A 21,146-nucleotide genomic window follows, 5' to 3' on the forward strand; every position below is an offset into this window, starting at 1 on the left:
CAGCAGCATAAAAGTGGTTCAGGAAAAACAGGCCATGCCATAAAAGGTATTTTTATCAGAAATTGCACTTTTCAGAGCAGGGTTATTGCCCACCACACTCCCATGTAGGAGTACACTCTATCCAGGGTTTACCAGAGAAGTGCAGCAAGGTGTTTACTCTGCAAGCTCCAAGGATTTGAGCAAGGCATGAGCTGGTTGCTCCCTCCGATGGAAAGAGGAGGGTTTGCATTTTGCACCAGTAAATACTCTTAAAATAGTGATGATTGTTATTCTTGGTTCACACAGCAGCACTGGCTTTGCCACCTGCCCGAGCCAGGCAGGAGGGAAAGGCCACAGGACCATCCTCTAATCTTTCAGCCCTCAGCTCCTGTCACAGGATGAAGGAAACACCTACAGCTTCTGTGTTACTGGGAACTGGAGTGTGATGCTCAGAATCCCTTGAATCTGAACACAGAGCTTGTTTTTAAGGTATACAGGAGGTTGCTGGAGGACTGACATCCACTGTGCAGAACAGTGTAGAGTCAGCCACAGCCTTCCCTGTCACTACCCATTTCCATCAGCAGAAATTGTCTGTGGGGTGCAAATGCTCAAGGAGGAGATACCTGGTAGGCAGAGGTAACCACTGAGCTACCAGCATTCCTAAACTCCTGCAGCTCCAGCCCTCTGGGCACCCTTGCTGGCAGCACAGCTGCCAAAATCAGTTCTCACCTCGTCACCCTTCCAGTTCAACTCCAACACTCAAACTCAACAAGCACAGATGGTACTTCTGGAGAGAGAAGTTTATTCATACACCATATCACATATATCCAATACAAGTAGCAAACCAGTGAACCCACATTAGCTCATTCTGCTTTTATTGTTCCTTCTTCCATTTTGTGCTAAATTAATCTGCGGCTGTTTGTTAAGTTGTATCACAGAGGCAGCTATGGCAGGATGAGTGTGAATATATGAACTAACAAGATATCAGACAGCTTTAAACTTTATTATTGAAGCTTTTTTTTTTTTTTCATTCATAGGTCAGTTCTTGAAAGATGGTCTTCAGCAGCCTTGTCCTGCAGGCTTAGGCCAAACCTGCAAGGTAAGGAGTTATGTCAGTAAGTTTTGGATCCCTGAATGGCAACTGGTTTTCCTTGTCATAAAGCAGATTTGCTAGGATTTGCTTCCCCTCATCCATTTGCTGGGACATGATGAACTGCAGACACCAGCAGAGCACCCTGGTGTGCAGCATCCCCACCCTCCCAGGTCAGGATGGTTTGGCTGTTGTCCTTCCTACAGGCTCACAGTGCCCTGCTGATTCTCCAAGTGTGCTGCTGCCACTTTCCCGTCAGCTTCAATCCATGCACCAGCACAAAACTTCAGGAATTCACCCCCTCTCCACCCCATCACCTCCAGCTACATGTACAGGACCAAAGCAGGAAGCCCAAGAGAACAGCAGCTGCTTTACCTGACTTTGGTGCACCTGCCATCACTCCCCATTCCTCACCAGACAGATCAAAACCCCAGGACATCATTCCCACAATAATTCTGCTGATTAGCCCATTTAGTAGTTTACTGTCAGCACTGCCTACTTACCATTAGCAAACCTGCACTGCTTCAGCACCTCGCTGAAGCCCTCACACAGCTTGAGGTCAGTCTGGTTCTGTGCACACTCCAGGAATTGTTTGATCTCGTACTGGCAAGGACCAGCCTGCTGCTGCTGCTGGGCAGCCTGAGCTGCCTGGGGCTCCTGAAACAGCACACAACCCTGTAAGGGCCCTTCCAAGAGCCCCAGCTCAAAGCCAAACCACCCCCGTGCTGCTGGCTGAGGTTTCTTCCCTGTGTTTTAGTGAAAATGTTGCTTTTTAAATGGGAAAAAATATAATGGGCTGAAGTACAAAGTAAGTTTCCAGCAGGGGCATGACACATTCAGAGTAGTTTTTTAAGTGAGAAACATTTGGGTGATTTTGGATATGCTCAGGTAACTCTGAATGGCATCTGGGCAAAAAAATGTCTGAGCAGCACAAAAAGGTCTTGCAATAGATCTTACCATCATCAGACCTGGAACATGGAAGTCCTGCCTGAATAAGGGGAACACTACAGTAGAAAACAACACCCTGCCACAAGCATACATCACTTGTGCATCCTTCTGAGCTACTTTTAAGATACTCGTGGTGAGTGTGGTGGTTATCTTGGAGATTCAATTTAACTACAGACTATATATGATTATATATATAGTCTATATACAGAGAGATTATAATTATATACCCTAGCTGTGATTTGTGAGGTGTTTTACGTCACCAGCAACTACCTCAGCCCGTAGGCTGATCTGTCAAGGCACTAGTAGTGTCCCGCTGTGCTTTCCCTCACCTGGTAAGTGATATCGGGCCGAGCAGCCTCGTGGCCACTCCCTCCACTGAACCCTCCGGTGATGGCGTGGCCGATGGTGTGTCCCACGGCCGAGCCCACGGCGACCCCGGCGGCGGTCGAGGCCATCTGGGCCATCAGCCCCGGCTGCCTCGGCGCCGGAGCCGCCACGGCAGAAGGCGGAGCCGCGGACGGGACCTGGGCCCGAGGAGCCGGCGCTGGGGACGCGGCTCTCATCGGCGGGGCCCGGCTGCGATGAGAGAGAGAGAGAGAAACCTCATATCATCATCACCATCATTATCACTCCAAACCGCTCCGGGCAGACCCACGTGGCTGCAGGGCCAGGAGGTCACTGTCCCTCCGGCAGAGTCACAGAGTTACACCCCGAGGGCAGGAACTCAGTGTTCTGGTGAGCGACTTATGCAAGACAGGGTCATATTTGCAGGCTTCTTTCTGGCTGTTTTAAAGCCTCGCCGTCCCCCCACTCCACAAAGGACTGCAAAATCTTGCGCAAAAAAAATGAGGTATGACCCAAATGGGGTTGATTAACCCTTAAGGGTTAATAAGGCCTTAAAGTCCAGACGGGGGATGGCCAGGCCTTGTGGCCGAGCAGACCCACTTCCACCCCCCTCAACAAGCACCCAGTCCCGCTCCCCCAGAGCCACCGCAGCTCCAACCCGCCGGGCCGCAGCGGCCTGTCCGCCATTGCACTGCGGCCGCTGCGGCCTGCGCGGGGCCCTCAGGAAGGAGAGGGGACGGAGAGGAGGAAGCGGCCCGGGTGGCCCTCACCTGGCGGGGGGCGGCACCCGGGACGTGCGGCTGCGGCTGCCCCTGGGCATGGCGGCGGGGAGCAGAGCAGGAGCCGGAGCTGAGGGAACTAGGAAGAAAGAGAAAGCGCGGCCTGTCCCGACACCCGCCCGCCTCCTCTGAAGGTCACCGCGTGTGCGTCACTTCCGCGTGCGCGCGGGTGGCGGTGGGCGGGGCCTTGCGGAGGCCACGCCCCCTCCGCCCGCCTGAGGGGACGCGCGGGAAGCGCCGCGAGAGGCCGTGATGGCGGCGTGGTCTGCGGTGAAAATAAACACGTAAAGGGCGATAAAACCGCGCCTGCGGGACCCTCAGGGCAAAATAAACACATAAACGGCGATAAACCCGCGCCTGCGGGACGCTCGGTTCAAAATGAACACATGGACTGCGGTTTAAACCCGCGCCGGCGGGACCCACAGTCGCAATAAATACCTAAGCTACGGTTAAACGTGTTCCAGCCCTCAGGGAATCGTTCTCTGTGGAGAAGGAACCCCCCCAAAAGCCCTTCAGAATTCAGCCCTTCGGTAGAATTGAAAGTGGTGTATTTTAGCCCAGAGAAGACTGAGGAGATCTCATTAATTATAGGTATACATACATGTATATACACAAATATGTATATATAAAAATATGTATGTATACATGTATATATATGCATATGTTTATATAAATATGCATATAGATATATATGTGTATGTATATATGTGTATATGCATATACATAAAAGATATCTATATGTGTATATATGTATCTAAATGTATATATGTATATACGTATCTAAATATATATATTTTATATATAGAAATATTTTTATATATTTATATATATTTTATATATATATAAATAATTGTTATATATAATTTATATATTTTTTAATTTATATATATATGGTACATGTATGATATACATATATGAGATATATGAGCTGCCCCCTCAGCTCCATGCACAAGGTCATCTGCTGACTCTCCCTGCTTTAGAGTCACTGTCTACTTGGAGAAATGTATTTTTTAATCAATTTATTCATTACTGTATTAATTATTTTTATAGACAGCAGCAATTATAAGGGACACGTCATGACAGCGCCACAGTCATCAGCGGTGATAATTCATGACAAAAAATTGCTTGTTCACAGTTTCTTCAGTTGTAAAGGAGGGAGCTGTATAAGATTAGTCATTTGTATGTGTGTGACATACACATCTTGTATGTCAGGGGATGTAACTCTTGTCTGATGAAGGAAGCATTAAATTGTGAGTTTATATAGTGGTAATCCAGAAGCACAGTTAAGAAAAGCAGTTGTTAATGTCAAAATTATTAGGAGATAAATATAAATAACATTTCATGTTCTCCTGTGTACGTCATCTCCGATCCTTTCCCGTTGTCCCTCTCCCCTTGTTCCCATGGACAGCAAATCGTGGCACAGAGAGCGGGAGATTTATAATTTTGTTTATACTTTTTCCAGTGTTCAAACAACTCATTTCTTAATGAGTGGTTTTCTCAACTCTTCTTAATTAATGGTTTTCAACTCCCTTTTTTTTGCTGGCAGAGGGATTCTTGGTGCTTGAAGTCATTTTGCAGCGAGTCCCTCTTTGAATTGGTTTTGTTCTGCGGAACAATGAAGGCAGGATGGGATGAATGCTGCCTTTGTGCTTTGTCCTCCTGCCTTCCTTGGGAAAACTCCAGAGCTTCCTTTTGTACTGACTCACTCCCGCATCTCCTAATGCCCACAATAACGGGCTGTAAGGGATTGGGGAAGGGCGGGAGAAGGAGTAGCTGGTGGCCATTCCCAAACACAGCGGTACCAGTGGTTTTGGTGGTGTTTACAGTGAGCAAAGATTGTTTATTTTCAGCTGCCGTGGCTTTTGTGTGAGTAGACCAGAGACATTGGCTGGTTCTTCAGCTACAGCCAGGTATTGATGCTGCTTTTGATAGAAACCAGAGGCATGTGAAAGAAAGAAGATCCAGCCTTGATTGCCTTGGGTTGTGTTGGTCTGATTGTGACCAGTGCTGTGGATTCACAGTTCTGGCTGTGAGGAGTGATGGAATCTGGTCCCAGACCTGGGAAACAGGCTGTGAAATCCCATTGCTCAAGTGCAAAGCGTATTTGTTCTTCCAAGGCCAAGCGAGGCTTGGGAGAATCCATCAGCAGCTGTTCTGGAGCCAGGCGGAGCACCAGGCTATGGTGCGTGCTAGGATAAACAAACTTTTAATGTGCTTTTTATAGTGCTTGTCCAAATTACACATCCCAAAAAATCCTTGGGAATGTTAACAGGCCCCCAGGGAGATCCCTTTGCACACCAGATGGGCTCTCTGTGTCTGCGGGCTCATTCTGTCCAAAACCATGGAAAACACCTGGAGCTTCACTGGAGAACCTGCCTGAGACCCACGTTATAGTGAAGCGACACATTATCCCCGAGGGTCATATCAGCCGTGTCGACTTTTGTAGCATTCCTCAGAGCTGCCAAGTTTCCCCTGACCGCTGAGATCTGAGGGAAAGAAAAGGGGGAAAAGCTCATTTTCCTGCAGGAATCTGTGAGGGGCGGGGACGGTGGGGCCGAAGCCGCTCTGCAGCGCCCCTCATGGCCGCCAGGGGGCGCCGCACACCCCCCCCGGCACCCTCCACCCCCGCCCGGCCTGACGTGACGTCGTCGCGAGGCGCCACGTCCGGCGCGAGCGGCGGGGGGTGGTGGGCGGGGCCGGGGGGCGCGGGCGGGCCAATGAAGGGCACGCGCGAGCGCGCGGCGGGCCAATGAGGGGCGCGCGCGCGTGCGCGGGGGGCGCGGGCGCCGGGCGCGCGTCGCGGTCTGAGGCGGAGGGACGGGGCAAAGATGGCGGCGCCCGTCCTGCTGCGGGTGTCGGTGCCGCGCTGGGAGCGGGTGGCGCGGTCCGCCGTGTGCGCCGCCGGCATCCTGCTGTCCCTCTACGCCTGCCACCTGGAGCGCGAGAAGGGCCGCGACAGCCACTACCAGGCCCTGTGCGACCTCAGCGAGCGGGTGCGCTGCTCCGCCGCCATCACCTCCAGGTGAGGCGGGGGTGGGACCGGCCACCCCTCGCCCCGTTCTCGCCGGCGGGGCGGCCAAGGGAGCGCTACCCCCGGAGCCTTGGGGGCCGCTGGGGGCGCGGGGAGGTTTCCTGAGCGGGTGCGGGCGCGGAGGGGCCTGTGGTGGGGGCACAGGGCAGGGGGAGGGGGGTCAGCGCTCCCGGCCGGGGCAGCCCCAGCGCCGGAGGGCCGGTGAGGGAGCGGCTTTTTTCGGGATCACCGGCTTTTTTCGGGATCACCACGGGCCAGAGGGTGAGGCACCCGCAATTCCCGTGTTGAAATCAGTGGCAATTAGGTGGAGCGACGGGCGTTTTAGTGGTAAACGCTCCTTAGAGCGGAGTGGTGCGGCTGTGAGTGGTGGCTGAGGCCAATGTAAACAAGAGCGATTGCAGGTGGTTTGCTTTGGGTGGTTTTAATTGCGGTATCTTGTATTGCGTTTTCATTGAAATGTCACCTGGCAGCGCAGGAGACGGTTTTGTGGTACAGAGGAAGTGCTTCATTCAAGAGAGACTTGGATCCCTCTGCAGCAAAAGCTCAGCCCAGACCCTGAGTTGTTTTGCAGGTGTCCAGTCAGCTTAGCAGTTGTTTCCTAGAGGTCAATGGCTCTTACTTCTGTTAGGAGAGTCAGTCTGTAATATTCTATTAACTTGAGTTGTCGTGGAAGTAGTTGGTTGAGTTACAAAAATGAAAAGACTTGCCTTGCTGTGCAGTTACAAGTGATTCCAGTACAAACATGGCACAGGTGGACTAGATCTTAAGTGTCTTTTCCAGCCTTCACGATTTTATGGTTCCAGGTGTAATTTGGCCAAGAAACTCTCTTAAAAGCATATTGTCAGATATCTCAGCTAAAGAAATAAGAGGATTTATCCATCAATCTCAAAATTGCTCAGAGCATAGAATATTTGTCTGTGTGTATGTGTAGATATACAGGCACATGAGAACATCTACTATAAGGAAGTGGGAAGGGAGGGTTTTGGTTCTTGAGCAAAACCCTATTACGTATTAAATGTATTAAATGCTTCCTCCTTTTCTTTTAATGAGAATTTTATTACTACCACGTGAGTGCCTTCAGCTGAATGAGCACTTGGGATTTATTTTTTTTTTCCTCTCAGTGTAACCTGTGTAAAAGCTGTCCCAGTTTTTATCAAGGTATTTGTTGTACCATCATAAAAAGCCAGTTGTGCAGAACATGCTCATACTCCTATCAAGGTGGAAGCTGTTAAATTGTTGAGGGCTTTAACTCTGCTTTTCTGTCTGTCCTCAGGTGATCTTTAGTTTGTGGAGGTGCTTGTTCATGTCTTTGTTTGGGAAGTGTCCTGAAGTGACAAGTTTTGCTCTAACTAGGGAGAAGACTTCTACAAACTTGCCAAATAACATAAAACTGTATAAATTGAAGTTATGCATAGGCCAATGAGATTAAACCATGTGAGTCTCATCAGTAAAATAACTTTCACCACCAGGAGCAAAAAGAGAATAACAGGGATTTAATCATCATAAATCACCTCCATAGCAGCCTGTTCTTGTACAGAATTGGTTCTCCAACAGCTTTTTATTGTTGCTGCAAATGCTGCTACTGAGACAGGCAATTTGATGCAATAGTTTTGATGTGTGTTTACTAAATGCTTGGGAGAAGGAAAACACTTAAAGATATAATTGGAATTATTTCTAATTATGGAATCATGCTTGGTAATTATAATGTTCATTAGTAATGCAGCAGCTGACACGCTGAGTGTGCCATGGCAAGGCCTAGAAATACTTTACTGTAGGAATTCTTTGTAGTAATATGAAGAGTCAGGGATAAAATCAACTGAAAATCTCACCAGCAGTTGCTAGGAGAACATACTTAGAGTTCTCCTATTGCAAATGTCAGGATATCTCGTGGTGATTAGAGCAGGTGGTAAAAGGAGTTTGTGGAAAAGGAACGTGCAAGTTCTGTTCAGTCAAACCATATTTGGAGAAGAATGTGCTTTCCAGGCTGTGCAGGACACAGAGGAGTGTTGTTGCTTTAAAAGTAAGACAGGAGGGCAAGTGATTAAACTTTGAAATAAGAATAACATTGGAAGAAATTTAACTTCTTTTCCGTGTTGCCACAGCTCCCCATCCATCAGTCACTCTCTCTCAGTCGAGCCTTCCTTGTCCCCACATCACCAAGGTTTCTGTGGAACTTGATTTCTAGGAGGGAGTTTTAACTACAATTTAGATTTTACTGGGGTAGTGGAGTTTTGAATCTTGTGTTCCAGCTTTTCCACATGTACTGCAGATTTAACCTTCATGTGTTTCTTTCCTCATTAAGCTGTTACCCTGGCAGTCAGAAATTATTTGATTAGCTGATTAGCAGAGTTAACTCTACAGAGTTAAATGCGTGACAGACTTATACTCTGTGGCTTTTACTGGCTTCTGGAGTGTTCATTCAATTGTGTGACTTTTATTTAAGCTGGATTTGCTGATGGAACTTGGAATGTAACAGTTTTCACATTTTGAGTCCTGACTCCCACAGTGGACTGAACTTTAGAAAGCGCTTAATGGTGGTGGGATTAATTTTAAGTGTAGAGAATAATTAGAATAAATTAGTTTATTCTTCCCTGAGCTGACTTTCTGGTATTTGAGGGTGAGGTTTTTTTTGCTAATAAGCTGTTAGTATTTCAAAGTCTTGCTTTTAAACCCAATCTGGTATTGGCAGAACCACAGGAACAGAAATGTAAAGATTGCCAGCACGCAGAGGGAGGAGCACAGAGAATCTCCTATCAGAGCCTGACTCATACAGAAGATTAGGTTGGAGCAATACCTTCTCTGTATCCCTTATTCAAAACAGGAATGATCAGCATATTTCAAGCTTTTATCGTGGGGAAAGTTCATGAAGTAGTTTAAAAATAAAAGCTGCTAAGGGCTGTATAATAAAGGAAGGTATTAGGGAAATACCAAACGTTTTCACTGGCAATTGCTGTAGGTGTTTTAAATGAATTGCTGTCTTATGTTTGAGAATAAGTGGCAAGAGTTGCCTTATAATGAAACTGCCCTATGGCAGTTCCTGAAAAATATTTCTGGTCTTGCTGTTACAGTAGTTCCACAGAAGGAATTAAACCAATAGACACGTTTCAAGTAATGTTGAGAGTGCTACAGCTTGAAATAAAATGTGACCTTTAAGTTGTAAAGCAGAGACCCAGAGCCTTTTGCTCTGATCTTTTGCTTGCCCTGGGAGATTTTGGAGTCTTCTGATACATTTCTGCTTTCTGTCTTGATGAATTGAAGGTTTCTGCACAGGGGATTAGTGGGTGGCTCTCTTTTTGAAGGAATTTTTGTGGCCTGGAGTGCACTAATGCTGTGACAACTGTGACACAGCCTTGAGACAGCACGAGGGACCAAAGGGCACCTGTCACTGTATATCTTTAGCAATATTTGCAGCTGCGTAAGTGAAGAGCTTTGGCAATAGTCAATATTGATCTAGGTTAACATCTTTAGAAGTTCTGGAGTCCAAATAGGATTTTGAGAATCTGTGGATTAATTGGATCTCATTGAGAGATGGCAGATTTTAGGAATTCCCTGTTCTAACTTCATGCTAATGGGGGAGGTCTTGGGTTGTCATCTTGTGTTTGAGCCGCTCTGAAATGCCTGTTCTGAAAAACCCTAATATCCCAGAACATTTTGGGTTGGAAGGGACCTTAAAGATCATGTATTTACAGCCCCCTGCTGTTGGCAGGGACACCTCCCACTAGACCAAGTTGCATATCTGCCTTGTGTCTCCTGGTGGATGCACCAAACTCATCACTTGGTAGTTCCTGAAAATGCATATCTGTAAAATGTGTGTGTTGGGCACAGGTCTGTTTGCAGTTTGCCAAGGGTGGCCTGTGACAACTGGAGGATTATTGTGTTGCTCTGCTCACCTATAAATCATTGTGAGCAGTGAATTTACACCTGTCTTAAGTGTTATGTTTGCTTTGCCTTGTGCCACAGTACTTAAGCTCTCTGTTGTGTGAGGGTAGTGGTGGAGAGCTCATTCCTCTGCAGGGTGGGTGTGCATTGTGCTGTAAGGAACTGCAGGCAGAACTGACCTGTGCTGGTTTCTCAGTGAAGAACACCTTGCTAGAACTGTTCTGGTGCATCCTTACAGAATGCAGACTGTGGCACTGCTCAGGTTGACAGGAACAACCCCATTATCTGAGGAAATGGGACATGGAACCAAACTTCTCAGACCTCCTTCTAACCCGATATTTAAACTGCAGTTCTGTTGTGGGGCAGTTCCTGTAAACTTGGTGTCTGTCCAGTTTACTTCATTCCAGGTTGAGAACGTGATATAGCAGTTATCATTCTTATTAATAGTAAATTCCTGATATCCCAGGATTTTTTTATTGCTGTACCTGCAAGCAGGGATTCAGATATGTTTGAGGTTTGCAGTTAGTGACTGATGTAAGGTGGCAAAAGTTAAAAGTAGCTTTATGCAGGTAGTGGGAGAAGTTTGTCTAGTCTGTTCTTGTGAACCAGTGCACACAAATGAGGCCCATGTGCTTTTTAAAAACATTGTCTTAGTTTTGCAGGTCTTTGGGTTTTTTAGTCAGTAATAATCTTTCATGTGAGCCAAGTTAATTGTTTTTGTCAGGCATCTTTGATTCTGGATAGAAGAAGGTAGAAGTTTGATTAACCTGAGGGTGGAATGTGGAGCAATGGGTGATCATTCAGCAGGAATCGTATTTGTTGTTCTTAGGCTACAGAAAGAGTTTACATGAAAATGTAGTCTCCTGAACTGAGCTGCAGTCTGTGCTGGCATTTACCATGGGTGGGTGGTCGTTTCAGAGCATTCCCAAGTGTTAGACAGCAGCTGAAATGGGCCTTCTGCAGTTACTCTGGATTCAGTGGGTTTGCTGCCTCAGGGGAGGTTTGGGGACCTCTGGTTTGTAGATTGGGCAGGGGGGAGTTGGAGTAGACAAATTCAGTGCCAGAGGGGAGGGAGGCTCACAGGAACTCCTCTGCTGAAGGGAGCCAAGGTTCCCTGTGCCCTGGCACTGCCAGCTGGGCTGCCAACTGGGACTGACTGGGAGATAACGGGCCTGACTGGGAGGCAGGAGCAGGGGCTGGAGGGTGTGAGCTGGGAAGGAAGGTGTTTCAGGAATGCTTGTAGAAACCAGCTTCATTAAAGTTGCTCCTAAAGCTGCAGAAGCTGATAATTCAAGTGATTTTTTTTTTTCTTCTCCCATCTTTCTAGTAGAAAATCGATGATTTAATACTTCTGACTGATAAAATACTTCCTGGCTGAGGGACATCTTTTATAAAACACAGCAATGCCCAAGCTATGGGAGTCTTGTCTTTTATTTTCCATCCTTACAGCGCTTACACAACCACATGTGTTTTTGCTTTTCATAAATATACCATTTCTGGCTTGACTGGAATTTGCAATAGGGCTGAGAATTATTTTGCTTGGTGCAAAGTAAATTTAACAAAGTGCCTGTAGTTCAAACTCAGGCTTCATTTATGACAGCTTAATAGAAGAGATTATGTAGAAGGGATACAGTGCTGTTGGCTTGTAGCTTGAATGGCCTGTGCTTCTGTAAAGGCTGCTATAAAATAATTATCCACTGTCTGCTTGAGATTTTGCTGATCTAGACAGTGAGATTTTTAGAGACTCTTTCTGAAATAGAGCTGGAGGATATATAGAACAAAATCTCATTTGTTTATGCTAAATACTGCTAATAGATTTAAACGTGAAATTAAGTGTATCAAAATTTTTGAGCAGTCCTGGCAAGTTTACAAATGGGAATTTTTAATCTCCTTTCTTGTGGCTTCTAATTGAAGGCTTTTACTTAATTTATTAAAACTGTTAAGAGTGGCCTAAGCAACCTTGAAACCATGAATTAGGTTTAATCCAAAATCCTCTAGTGAAGCTGGAAAGAAGCTGCAACCAAAGTTTCTTAACATTGCTAAGTACTGACGTGCTCCAGATCCTTTGACCTTTATCTGAGCTTTCACTGAAGGCAGTGTGTGAGCACAGGCCAGCTCTGCTCCCCTCTGAGAACTTCCATTCTGGACTATAACTTATCTCAGAAGTCCAGTGGTGCCTAAGGAAATGTGCACATCACTTGTCAAGTGTAGCCTTTTTGTAGGAAAATTATATTTATTGTTCCCTCAGGGTTTCAAAGTGGTAAGTGTTGCTCGCTGTTGATAACAAAATCATGCTTATGGGATGATTAATAATCCTGAAATAGGGGGCTTTAAGTAACCTGCTGCTGCTCAGGAAACAAAACTTGAGTTCTTTACTTACAGTTTTCTGAAAACAAAATCTCTTTTATTGTTTTCCCTTTTTATTGCAGCAAACCCAACAGCTGAGAGAGAGAAATGTGTGGGGAAAGCCGCTGCTGCACAAATGCAGAATGTCCTCAGATTTTGGGTCATATCCTATCATAGTCCCCTGAAGGATTTGAGCATTTGCAACTAGTCCTTGAGGAGACTGGAATGTAACCTGGGAAATACATGCTTGTTCAAGGCATCTGCTGCTGGCTGATGTCAGGGACATGATCTGAAGCCAGCTGGACCTGACCCCATCTAATATGGTTATCTTCATGTTCAAATGAATATACAGTGCTTAGTTGGTTCTCTTCTGGGCATGAGAACTAAGGATTACCAGGTGAAATCGAGGTGATGTGATTCTGGTCATCACCAGGGGTTGTTGTGGAGGTCCAAAGGAAGTGCTCAGAAAGGACCAGGAAGGTTTATCAAGGTGGGCTGCTGAGTGTGTTGGTGCAGGTGAAACCCCAGTTCAGAAGTTTGTTAAGCTAATTCTTAACTTCATGGTGATTGAGGAGAAGGAAAGCATCTTGAGGAATGATCTCTTCATCAAAAGTGTTAAAAACATCTCCTTCTGGCAGTACTTGTCAGAACTGGGGTGCTTGGCTAGAAAAACCCTATAGCATTTCTTACAGAGTGGATGGGACAGTAATGTAACTCCTGGCTAAATAAATACTTCTTGTTTTGTTTGTTTGACTTGCTGTGCTTGGCAGGCTTGGAATTCTGCTGCTTTTTGAGCCAATACTGATAACTCTTACAGCTTTTACCTTGTTACACATGAAGGTTGTTTACTTGTCCTCTAAAATGGGTCAGATACTAGTGTACTAAGTGTGGGTCTCATGGTTCCCTTTCTGCCAGTGGCATTTTCTCTGCTAAATTATGGTAAAGTGTTTAAAGTGCATCCCATAATAGGCTGTTCTGGAACACAGGGGATGTTCATAATTGTGCAAAAGAGGTAATGATTGAAAAGTGTAAGACTTTCTTGGAGGTGTGTCACTTGTGGATCACAGTGACCTCAGTTCTAGTTTTCCTGTTAAGAAGTGGCAGGTGAACACAAATACTGCTTTAAACTTGTAAAAATGCAGCAGTGCTGAGCTTTAAATACCTCAGACCAAAGGGGACACTGTTTAGGGGGTGAATAATAACTTTCAAGACCTAATGCACATTGGACTGGAAATCAATGTAGTGTCCAATTTTAGATGTTGGGAAACTACATAAACAGTTCTCACCACTTTATCTTGGATTTCTTGAATCACTCTTTAACTTTTTAAAGAGCATTCAGAGTTGTACATGCAGGTGGGGAGTGGAGCAGACTGTGGTCTTGAACAGAGAGGGGAATTGAATTACTTGAAACATGCACAAAGATGTGTTCATGGTTTATTTGAAATCTCCCTTGTAGTTAGTTCAGATGGCTTTTTATTTTTAATAGGAGTGAAACTCGGGTGTGGTGAAAGTGGGCTTGGCTCCCGTGTTTGTCACAGTGCTCTGAGTCACCCCGGGTCACTGCAGTTCTCACTCTGGAATTCTTGGCACTTCAAGGATGGGAGCCACAAGTCAGGATCAGGAAAAAGTTGGTGATATTGGGCTGTGCTTTTATCCTGCTGTGCAAGCAACTCTGTCATTAGTGCAAGTTCATTTTACTTAGTATTCTGTATCCAAAAAAATTGATACAAGTTAATAACAGTTATTCTAAGTTACGTTCTTTGTAAGAAAGGCAGGTCCTGTGAAGAACTTCTGATGTTTTATTTCTTGGAGCTTATCCTTTTATTTGGACTTTCTTCTTGTTATTTGTTTGCTGTATTTTTTTTTAGACCTCTAAATTATTGTAACTCAGGTGTGTTTTGCCTGATTTTGATGTGAGAAGGAAGATTATCCTACTCAGTTTTTATCCTTCCTCCAATTGCTTGCTAAAGTTCTTGGTTCATTTTGCATTTTAGTGGGTTTTAGGACCTCCTCAATAAAATTAAGAGCTGATTTAGCCTCTTCAGTAGAGAAATTAGATTCAAATAAAAATATACAAAGTCTTAATACTTTTCAGTTTGATGCAGAAAACTTGCTCACGCTTCAAACCTTATAAGGCTGAGAAAAGGGCTTTATGTTAAACCACAGGCTGCTTAGCTGTCTTCAAGGGTGTGGAATAAGATGTGAGATTAGAGCTGCACTCCATGGACTGAAATTTAATACTTCATGTCCTTAAAGCTGCTACAAGGCCAACAAGATACTTAATGAACTATTGCACATGGAAAAAGCGCTCCCCGTGCTCTGACCTTGCAGCTCTGAACAGCTCACGCCTGGTGCTGACTGTGGGGAAGGGCTGGAACTCCTTATCCTTCCACCAGCAACATTTTATTCTCTTGCAGATTCACTGCAGGGTCAGGTTCTGTAGAAGAAAGTTTCTGCTGGTATTTTTAAGCTTGAGTTTGCCTTCAAACACGACAGGATCAGAGGTGGGAGCACACAGGGAGGGCAGGGATGGGGAGAGGTTGAGCATCACAGACTTGGCACACCCAGAGTTGTGCTGTGCAGTCTCTTGGTAAGGAAAGCCTGAGTGTGTTCAGACACAGTTTAATGTCACCCTACAGAGAAGTCTCACTTGGAGACTAGAATAATACATTTCACCTGTGGATAGTAAGCTGAAGTATCTATAAATGTAGTAATACAGAAAAATAAAAATCAACTACTAAATGCAAAAGGATGATACCTTTAATATATTTGCCTGGCTCTTTAATACTGCCTTTGGCAGCTGGAGAACACGAGACAATTGTTACATATGCTGTGCAATCTTAGCAAAGGAAGGCTAAAAAATAAACAGTTCTCACTTAAAATCCAGATAACATTCAACGTGTGGGAGGAAAATCTCGTCATAGCAGAGATTCCTTGGAATTGACAGTATTTCTTTATGTTTGCTGATCTGTTTTTCCATGGTGTTTGGCCTTTTTTTAAATCCCTCTCTGGGAAGTGTGGCTCCCTTTTCTGTGAGTGTTGCAATCACATCTCTGTCTGCCGCTTTTCCAGGTCTTTGGGATCCCTCCTCGATGCTGCTTTGCCCACAGGCAGGACAGTGGGACTGTTTGCCTTCCTATGCAGCAGGGAGGAGGTGCAATCAGCTGTGTCCCCCACATTTTCCATACCCCAGAAGTGCCCTGGGATGAGTGCAGGGAGCCAGGCAGTTCTGCACTGCTCCTCTCACAACTCCCTGTGTGTATGACCCCTGGCAGCCTCGGGAATGCTGAGCCCCTGTCCCCTGGTAAAGCAGCGTTGGTTGAATTGGCACAAAAGTTTCACTTCACTCCTTTACAAGATTTGAGACCAAACTAGTTGAAAGTCTGGGGTTTTTTTACTTTTTATGCAGTAAATGTACTTTCTAGGAATTGGGACCCAATTTTCTGCTGGGTTTCTTGGGGAGAAGAGCACAAGACTTGCCTATAATAGTTAATTCAAATTTAGTAACTGTCTGCAATTAAAATTATTAATTTGAATATGTTTTGCAAATACTGCACAGATGGCTGTGAGACTGTGAAGTGTTTTGGAGATGGTATTAAATTGTACTTGCTGAGGTCCCTTTTTTTGTGAGGAAACTGCTTGTCATGTGTTGGTAGCCTGTCACTGATCCCAGGTGTGTGGTGAGTTACATCAGCAATGTTCCTGCCCTGTGCTGTGTCTTGGTTTAGCAGGGCATTGCCTCTAGTACAAGAAATTATCTAGCAACTGCACTTTTCTTGGCATAAATGTAGCACACTGGCATTTTCTGCTGCAACAGGAATGAGGAATGGTGCTTTTTTACATAGTTCTGTGGCAGTTAACCTGATAATGGGAACCAAGCCAAGTGTAGTGCTTGGCTTGATGCTCCAAAATCATGCTGGAAGATATCCTGATGTTCTCTTGTAAGTGAGTTAATTTACCTGTTGGATAGCATTAACTTCATATTTTCAGGTGACACTAACAAATAAGGTCCTCACTTTGCTTTTACAAGTCATGATCTGCCTTGGGGCATCAAATTCCTGGTTTCTAGCACAAATACATTTGGTAATTTCATCTTTTATCCTCAGTGCAGCAGCAGTTTTGTAGGGCTCATGCTGCTTTCTGTCTTATCACTAGAAAGTTGAAAGTCACTTTGTGGGGAACTCAGGTGTTGGTTCAAAGTGTCACATCGTGCTCTGACAAACGAGGTCTGTGGAACTCGTTCTGGTGCCATCCCCAGCTTGTCTGCTTGGCAGATTGGGGTTCCTCCTGAGGTGAGAGACTGATCAGGAGCAGCTGAGGTGCTAACATATGTCCTGGTTTGCTTGCTCTGATGCCAGCAGAGCTGGGAACAAATCCTTACCCCTTGTGCCATTGTCCCTGTTTAGTGACCAAGTGTCCAGCTTGCTGTGGTGGAGGGAGCTGCTAAAGCTGTTGGGTGCTTCACAAAACAGCTTCAAACAGAAGCAAACGTGGTGTTTGAAGTTGCAGCTGCGTGAACTTGTAGTTTTTGGTGTGTTGAATGACTTTATAATCCTCCAGGTGTGGGATAAAGCTGTACCTGTGGATAAAGTGCTCCCCCTGTTGCAAGCTGCTTGATTTTCCAGGATAACTCTGAACTTCCCATAGGACTCCAGTGGTCATGTCAGAATATATGTACCTCTTTTTTTCTTTTCCCAACAGAGGTGAACTGAAAACACTGATGTAAAAGCAATAGGTGCCCAAGCAGGTGTTAATTAGTTTCACTGTTTTACAGATGGGGTCGAGGATTCGGTCTGTTGGGTTCCATCTTTGGAAAGGACAGTGCAATAAATCAGTCAAACAGTGTTTTTGGACTCGTGTTTTATATACTACAAATGCTACTTGGTAAGTATTAATTCTGTTTAAAGCCTAAAGCATGTAGCTGGTCTGTGGTGTTGAAGGAGGAGTGCAATACAGATTGTACAATCTGCAAGAAACCAGATAAATGCTTGTGGTTTTTATATCTTTTTTTTCTTAGAACCAGCCTAATGATACATCTGTCCAAAGGGCTTAAAAACCCAACTGATAATAAGAGTAATTGCATTTTCCTCTGCTATGCTATTAATAATATAGGGTGTCAAGACAGTTTCTGTGCTGGTATTTTTACTTCAGTATATTTAGCATGGGATTGCATGATAGAAAAGAGAGGAAATAAAAATGGAATTTGCAAGTTTTGCAGGAGTAGTAGGCAAAAAAGTGCATGAGATGTGTTGTATACATGTTGGTAACTACGTGGTCTGCTATAAAGCTGTTAATTTTGACAGAAATAACTTGATCAGCCTGTAACTTTCCCGTAACTCAGGAATGCAGAGGATGGTTGATGTAAACATACTCCTTATCACAGGACTGTCAGACAGAACTTAGATGCTCCCTTCCAAAGAGTGGTTTGTCTTGATTTGTCATGGTGTTTTAACCAGACTTTTCTGTAAGACAGACTTGCTGAGGAGCCCTCAGTCTGAGTTAGTGCTGGGGCTTTGTGCTGTGCATGGAGGGGGGCCGAGAGCAGCCCTAGTAACTCTCTCTCTCTTGTTGCAGGTATGACAGCAAGTGCAGTAGCAGCTCTAATCCTCATGACATCCTCCATAGTGTCTGTAGTAGGGTCATTGTACTTGGCATACATTCTGTACTTCGTGCTGAAGGAATTTTGCATTGTCTGCGTCATCACATATTTGCTGAACTTCATTCTCTTTATCATCAACTACAAACGACTAGTTTATTTGAACGAGGCCTGGAAACGGCAACTCCAACCCAAACAGGAATAACCCCTGTTTGAACTCTTGACTGACAGTCTGAAGACCCAACTTCCATTAAGTTTATTTTGCAGTAATTTTTTATTCTCCATATCAGACACTCTCCCCGAGAATCATAACTGAATTTTTAATTATAAATTTGAAGGGGCCCCCGATAATTTTTCTGTGCTAATCTTCAGTTTAAATGTGGTTGTGAAAGAAAGCTCTAATACAATCAAAGACAAGCTTTAACTTTACTTTGAAGGAGTTTTAGCCACAGCAAAACCTAGACTCTCTCTTCCCCCTCCACTTGTGAAGTGGGTAACACTTGCTCTAAAATATCCTGTATATAAATTCAGGTATAACAAGATGTGATCATGACATTAAATATTCTAGACTAGCATCACCATATTTAATGTTGCCATGTTTACAGTATGTGTATTACTTTTTTGTTTTCATTTTGTTTTTTTTTTTTTTTTTTTTTTAGCTGATGGACTTAGATTTGACTAGGACTTACACTGTAAATAAAATTAGAACTATTGGTTTCATCCCTGGAGAACTCCCTGTACAATGGGTTTTGTTAGGAGCTGTCAGAGGGTTCAGCTCACAGTCGACTGCCACGATGGAAGAAGTGACCTCTGAAGAGAACACAGAGTTGCTGCACTCACTGCTCGTGCTGTCCCAAGAATGATGCTTGGGGTTGGTTCCATTTTTTTTTTTCTTTCTTCTGTCTTTCTTTTTGTCTCCAGTATCGAAAAATGGAATTAAAGCTGAAACCTGAAGCGTGTTCATTAAACCACAACCTCGTTAATTCTGTACCGAGTGAAAATAGCTCCGTGTGGTCGATGGAAAGCCACCACCAGGATATTCTGTGCAGGTCGGGGGTTGGTGTATCAAAGTGTTCTTTGGAAGGACTCAGTTTCCATGCAGAGCTGTTTCATTTTTAAGCTGTGGTCAGCCAGCCAGTGTTACTAATGTTTGATGTTCTATGAATGCTGCAGTATAGGATTGCAATTGCAGTGGAAACCACTGACTGAGCGGGGTAACCAAGTCGTGCACTGAAAAAGCAGTTACTTAATTGATCTTCGTCAGGATCCTTGGTTTGTGCTATATTGGGAAATGAACTTTAGGCCTGACACACACACACAAGATCCCTTGGAAGGGCAAGCTGTTTAATGGGATAAGTGAGTAAATGTGCTCCTGAAAATGAAATGTGATGTGTAGTGCTATCATTGCTCTTTCTAATAACTAATTGGGAAAAAAAAAAAATTAAACTGCGGATTTAAAGGAACAAAATTGTACATGTTGTTTCTGCACTCAGTATTCTAAGGCTGAATGTTAAAAGTGCCTTCTGTCTTAAAATCTTAAACCAAATACTTTGCGTTGAACTTGGCAGGCAGAAGTGTCCTTGCTTTAAAAATGAACAAACAAACAAAATTCCCAGCAAACTTGCTGGGGATAGAGGAGTATTAAGAGACATGTTTAGTTTTTAGACTGAGAAGTGGTAGCAATATTGTTTCAGTTTAATTAAAAAAGGTTGATGGCGATTTGGAAAAGTAAAATATTTGTGTTTCAGACTCTGTGACACGAAAACGTGTAGGTTCAGTTACTTTCTGTAATTGGTGCTGTGCTGCTTTTTGCCCTTGTCAGCTTCTAAATATGAAGAATTCCAACTGCATACCAGTTATTTAAAGAATTAATTTAACTACTTTTTGGATTTTTTTTCTCAAACATGAATGTCAGAGAGACACTTCTGTTGTATGGATAAGTGGATTATAAACACTAAGTTGCTGAGGATAAACTTGACTGTGAAACATGCAGTGTTTCCGTAGAGCAAATAGAATTTTTAGATTGAATCCGCAAAATAGTATTTAAATTACTACTGAAGTCATTTTCTGGTTTGTATCAAGGATGTAGGTGGAAACTGCTTTTATGTATAGAGTTCTGTGGTATGAGTAACATCTGTTGCATGTAACACTAAATTACTTGTCCCTCTTGTCTGACAGTTTTAGACAACAATTCATTAAATGCATTTTGTATTGACCAGAGTATAGTTAAAGCTTGTCTTGATGTTTAGTTCTGTCTCTCAAATGCCTTGAACTTTGATATGAGGGGAATGAATGATGTTAAACTGGTCCCTCAAGGCTTGCCTTTGTTCTCTCACAAGCCTTGAGGCAGTATCACTGTTTAATATGTGGTATAGATTTATTTTGATGCATTCCTGTGATCTACACTAAGGCATCTTTTTTTTCATCCAAGGAAGAGGTGAACACGTGCTGCCCGAAATGGTCAGTGGCAGTGCTCATATCTCAGAACAAGCAGCCATGGAGACAAGTATAATCAATGAGTACTTGGTCCAATTTCTGGGGAAAAAAAAGGAAAAAAAGCCCCATCAGCTGAAAGTATTGGTGTTGACTTCACTGTGTCTTGTGCTTGTTTGTGTGGGCATAGTCTGTTAATTCAGTTTGTTTAGTAAAAATGTTTAGGGCCGGATTTCCAGCAGTCGTGTCTGCAGTCCTTGTTCGTGTGCACATAGGGATCAAATGGAACTGGAGTTTGGTCTCTGGAAGAATTTGCAGCTACACTTTGTGCACAGACTTGCAAATCTGATCCTTAATTGTGAACTCTTTTGTCTTGTGTGCTTTTCTTGCAGTTACTTTTTACTGGAAGTGATTTGCTAGAAACAGCCCTGACTCTTCTGTTTCTCTCTCGTGCTTCAGAAATGCAGTTGGCCTGAATAAAGGGCAAAATAATCTTAGCAGTAGAAATTTGGACCTCTTTGCTTCCAGTTCTTTGACTCTCCTTGTTGCTCCCAATGATAGAAACAGCATCTTTCTTCCAGTAAAATGGCACAGGTTGTGATGTGATGGAAATCAGAGGAGTGCCCCCCTGCCTGCCCCAGCCAAAACAAACGTGGTGAGAAACGTGTGGTTGATTCTGATTTCACCCTTCCAAACCCAAAGGCAAATTCCGAGAAATCT

At 44.3% G+C, this 21,146-nt stretch overlaps 2 protein-coding genes across 2 annotated transcripts; one reads left to right on the forward strand and one right to left on the reverse strand.

Annotated features, from left to right (window-relative positions):
* Positions 1-963: 963 nt before the first annotated feature.
* CHCHD2 (coiled-coil-helix-coiled-coil-helix domain containing 2) lies at positions 964-3,298 on the reverse strand. The gene is made up of 4 exons (XM_051809273.1): positions 3,133-3,298; positions 2,347-2,593; positions 1,573-1,726; positions 964-1,071 (listed from the first exon to the last, which is right to left on the reverse strand). The coding sequence occupies exons 1-4, from the start codon at positions 3,180-3,182 to the stop codon at positions 1,061-1,063; spliced, it is 462 nt and encodes a 153-aa protein (XP_051665233.1). The 5' UTR covers positions 3,183-3,298; the 3' UTR covers positions 964-1,060.
* A 2,627-nt stretch (positions 3,299-5,925) lies between these two features.
* VKORC1L1 (vitamin K epoxide reductase complex subunit 1 like 1) lies at positions 5,926-20,213 on the forward strand. Its single transcript, XM_051810067.1, has 3 exons — positions 5,926-6,163; positions 17,172-17,281; positions 17,972-20,213. Exons 1-3 carry the CDS (start codon positions 5,970-5,972, stop codon positions 18,196-18,198), a joined length of 531 nt encoding a protein of 176 aa, XP_051666027.1. The 5' UTR covers positions 5,926-5,969; the 3' UTR covers positions 18,199-20,213.
* Positions 20,214-21,146: the final 933 nt, after the last annotated feature.

Source organism: Manacus candei, unplaced genomic scaffold (genome assembly GCF_025592945.1).
Source record: "Manacus candei isolate 608988 ecotype Guabito, Panama unplaced genomic scaffold, ASM2559294v1 h1tg000076l, whole genome shotgun sequence".
Classification (NCBI taxonomy): domain Eukaryota; kingdom Metazoa; phylum Chordata; class Aves; order Passeriformes; family Pipridae; genus Manacus; species Manacus candei.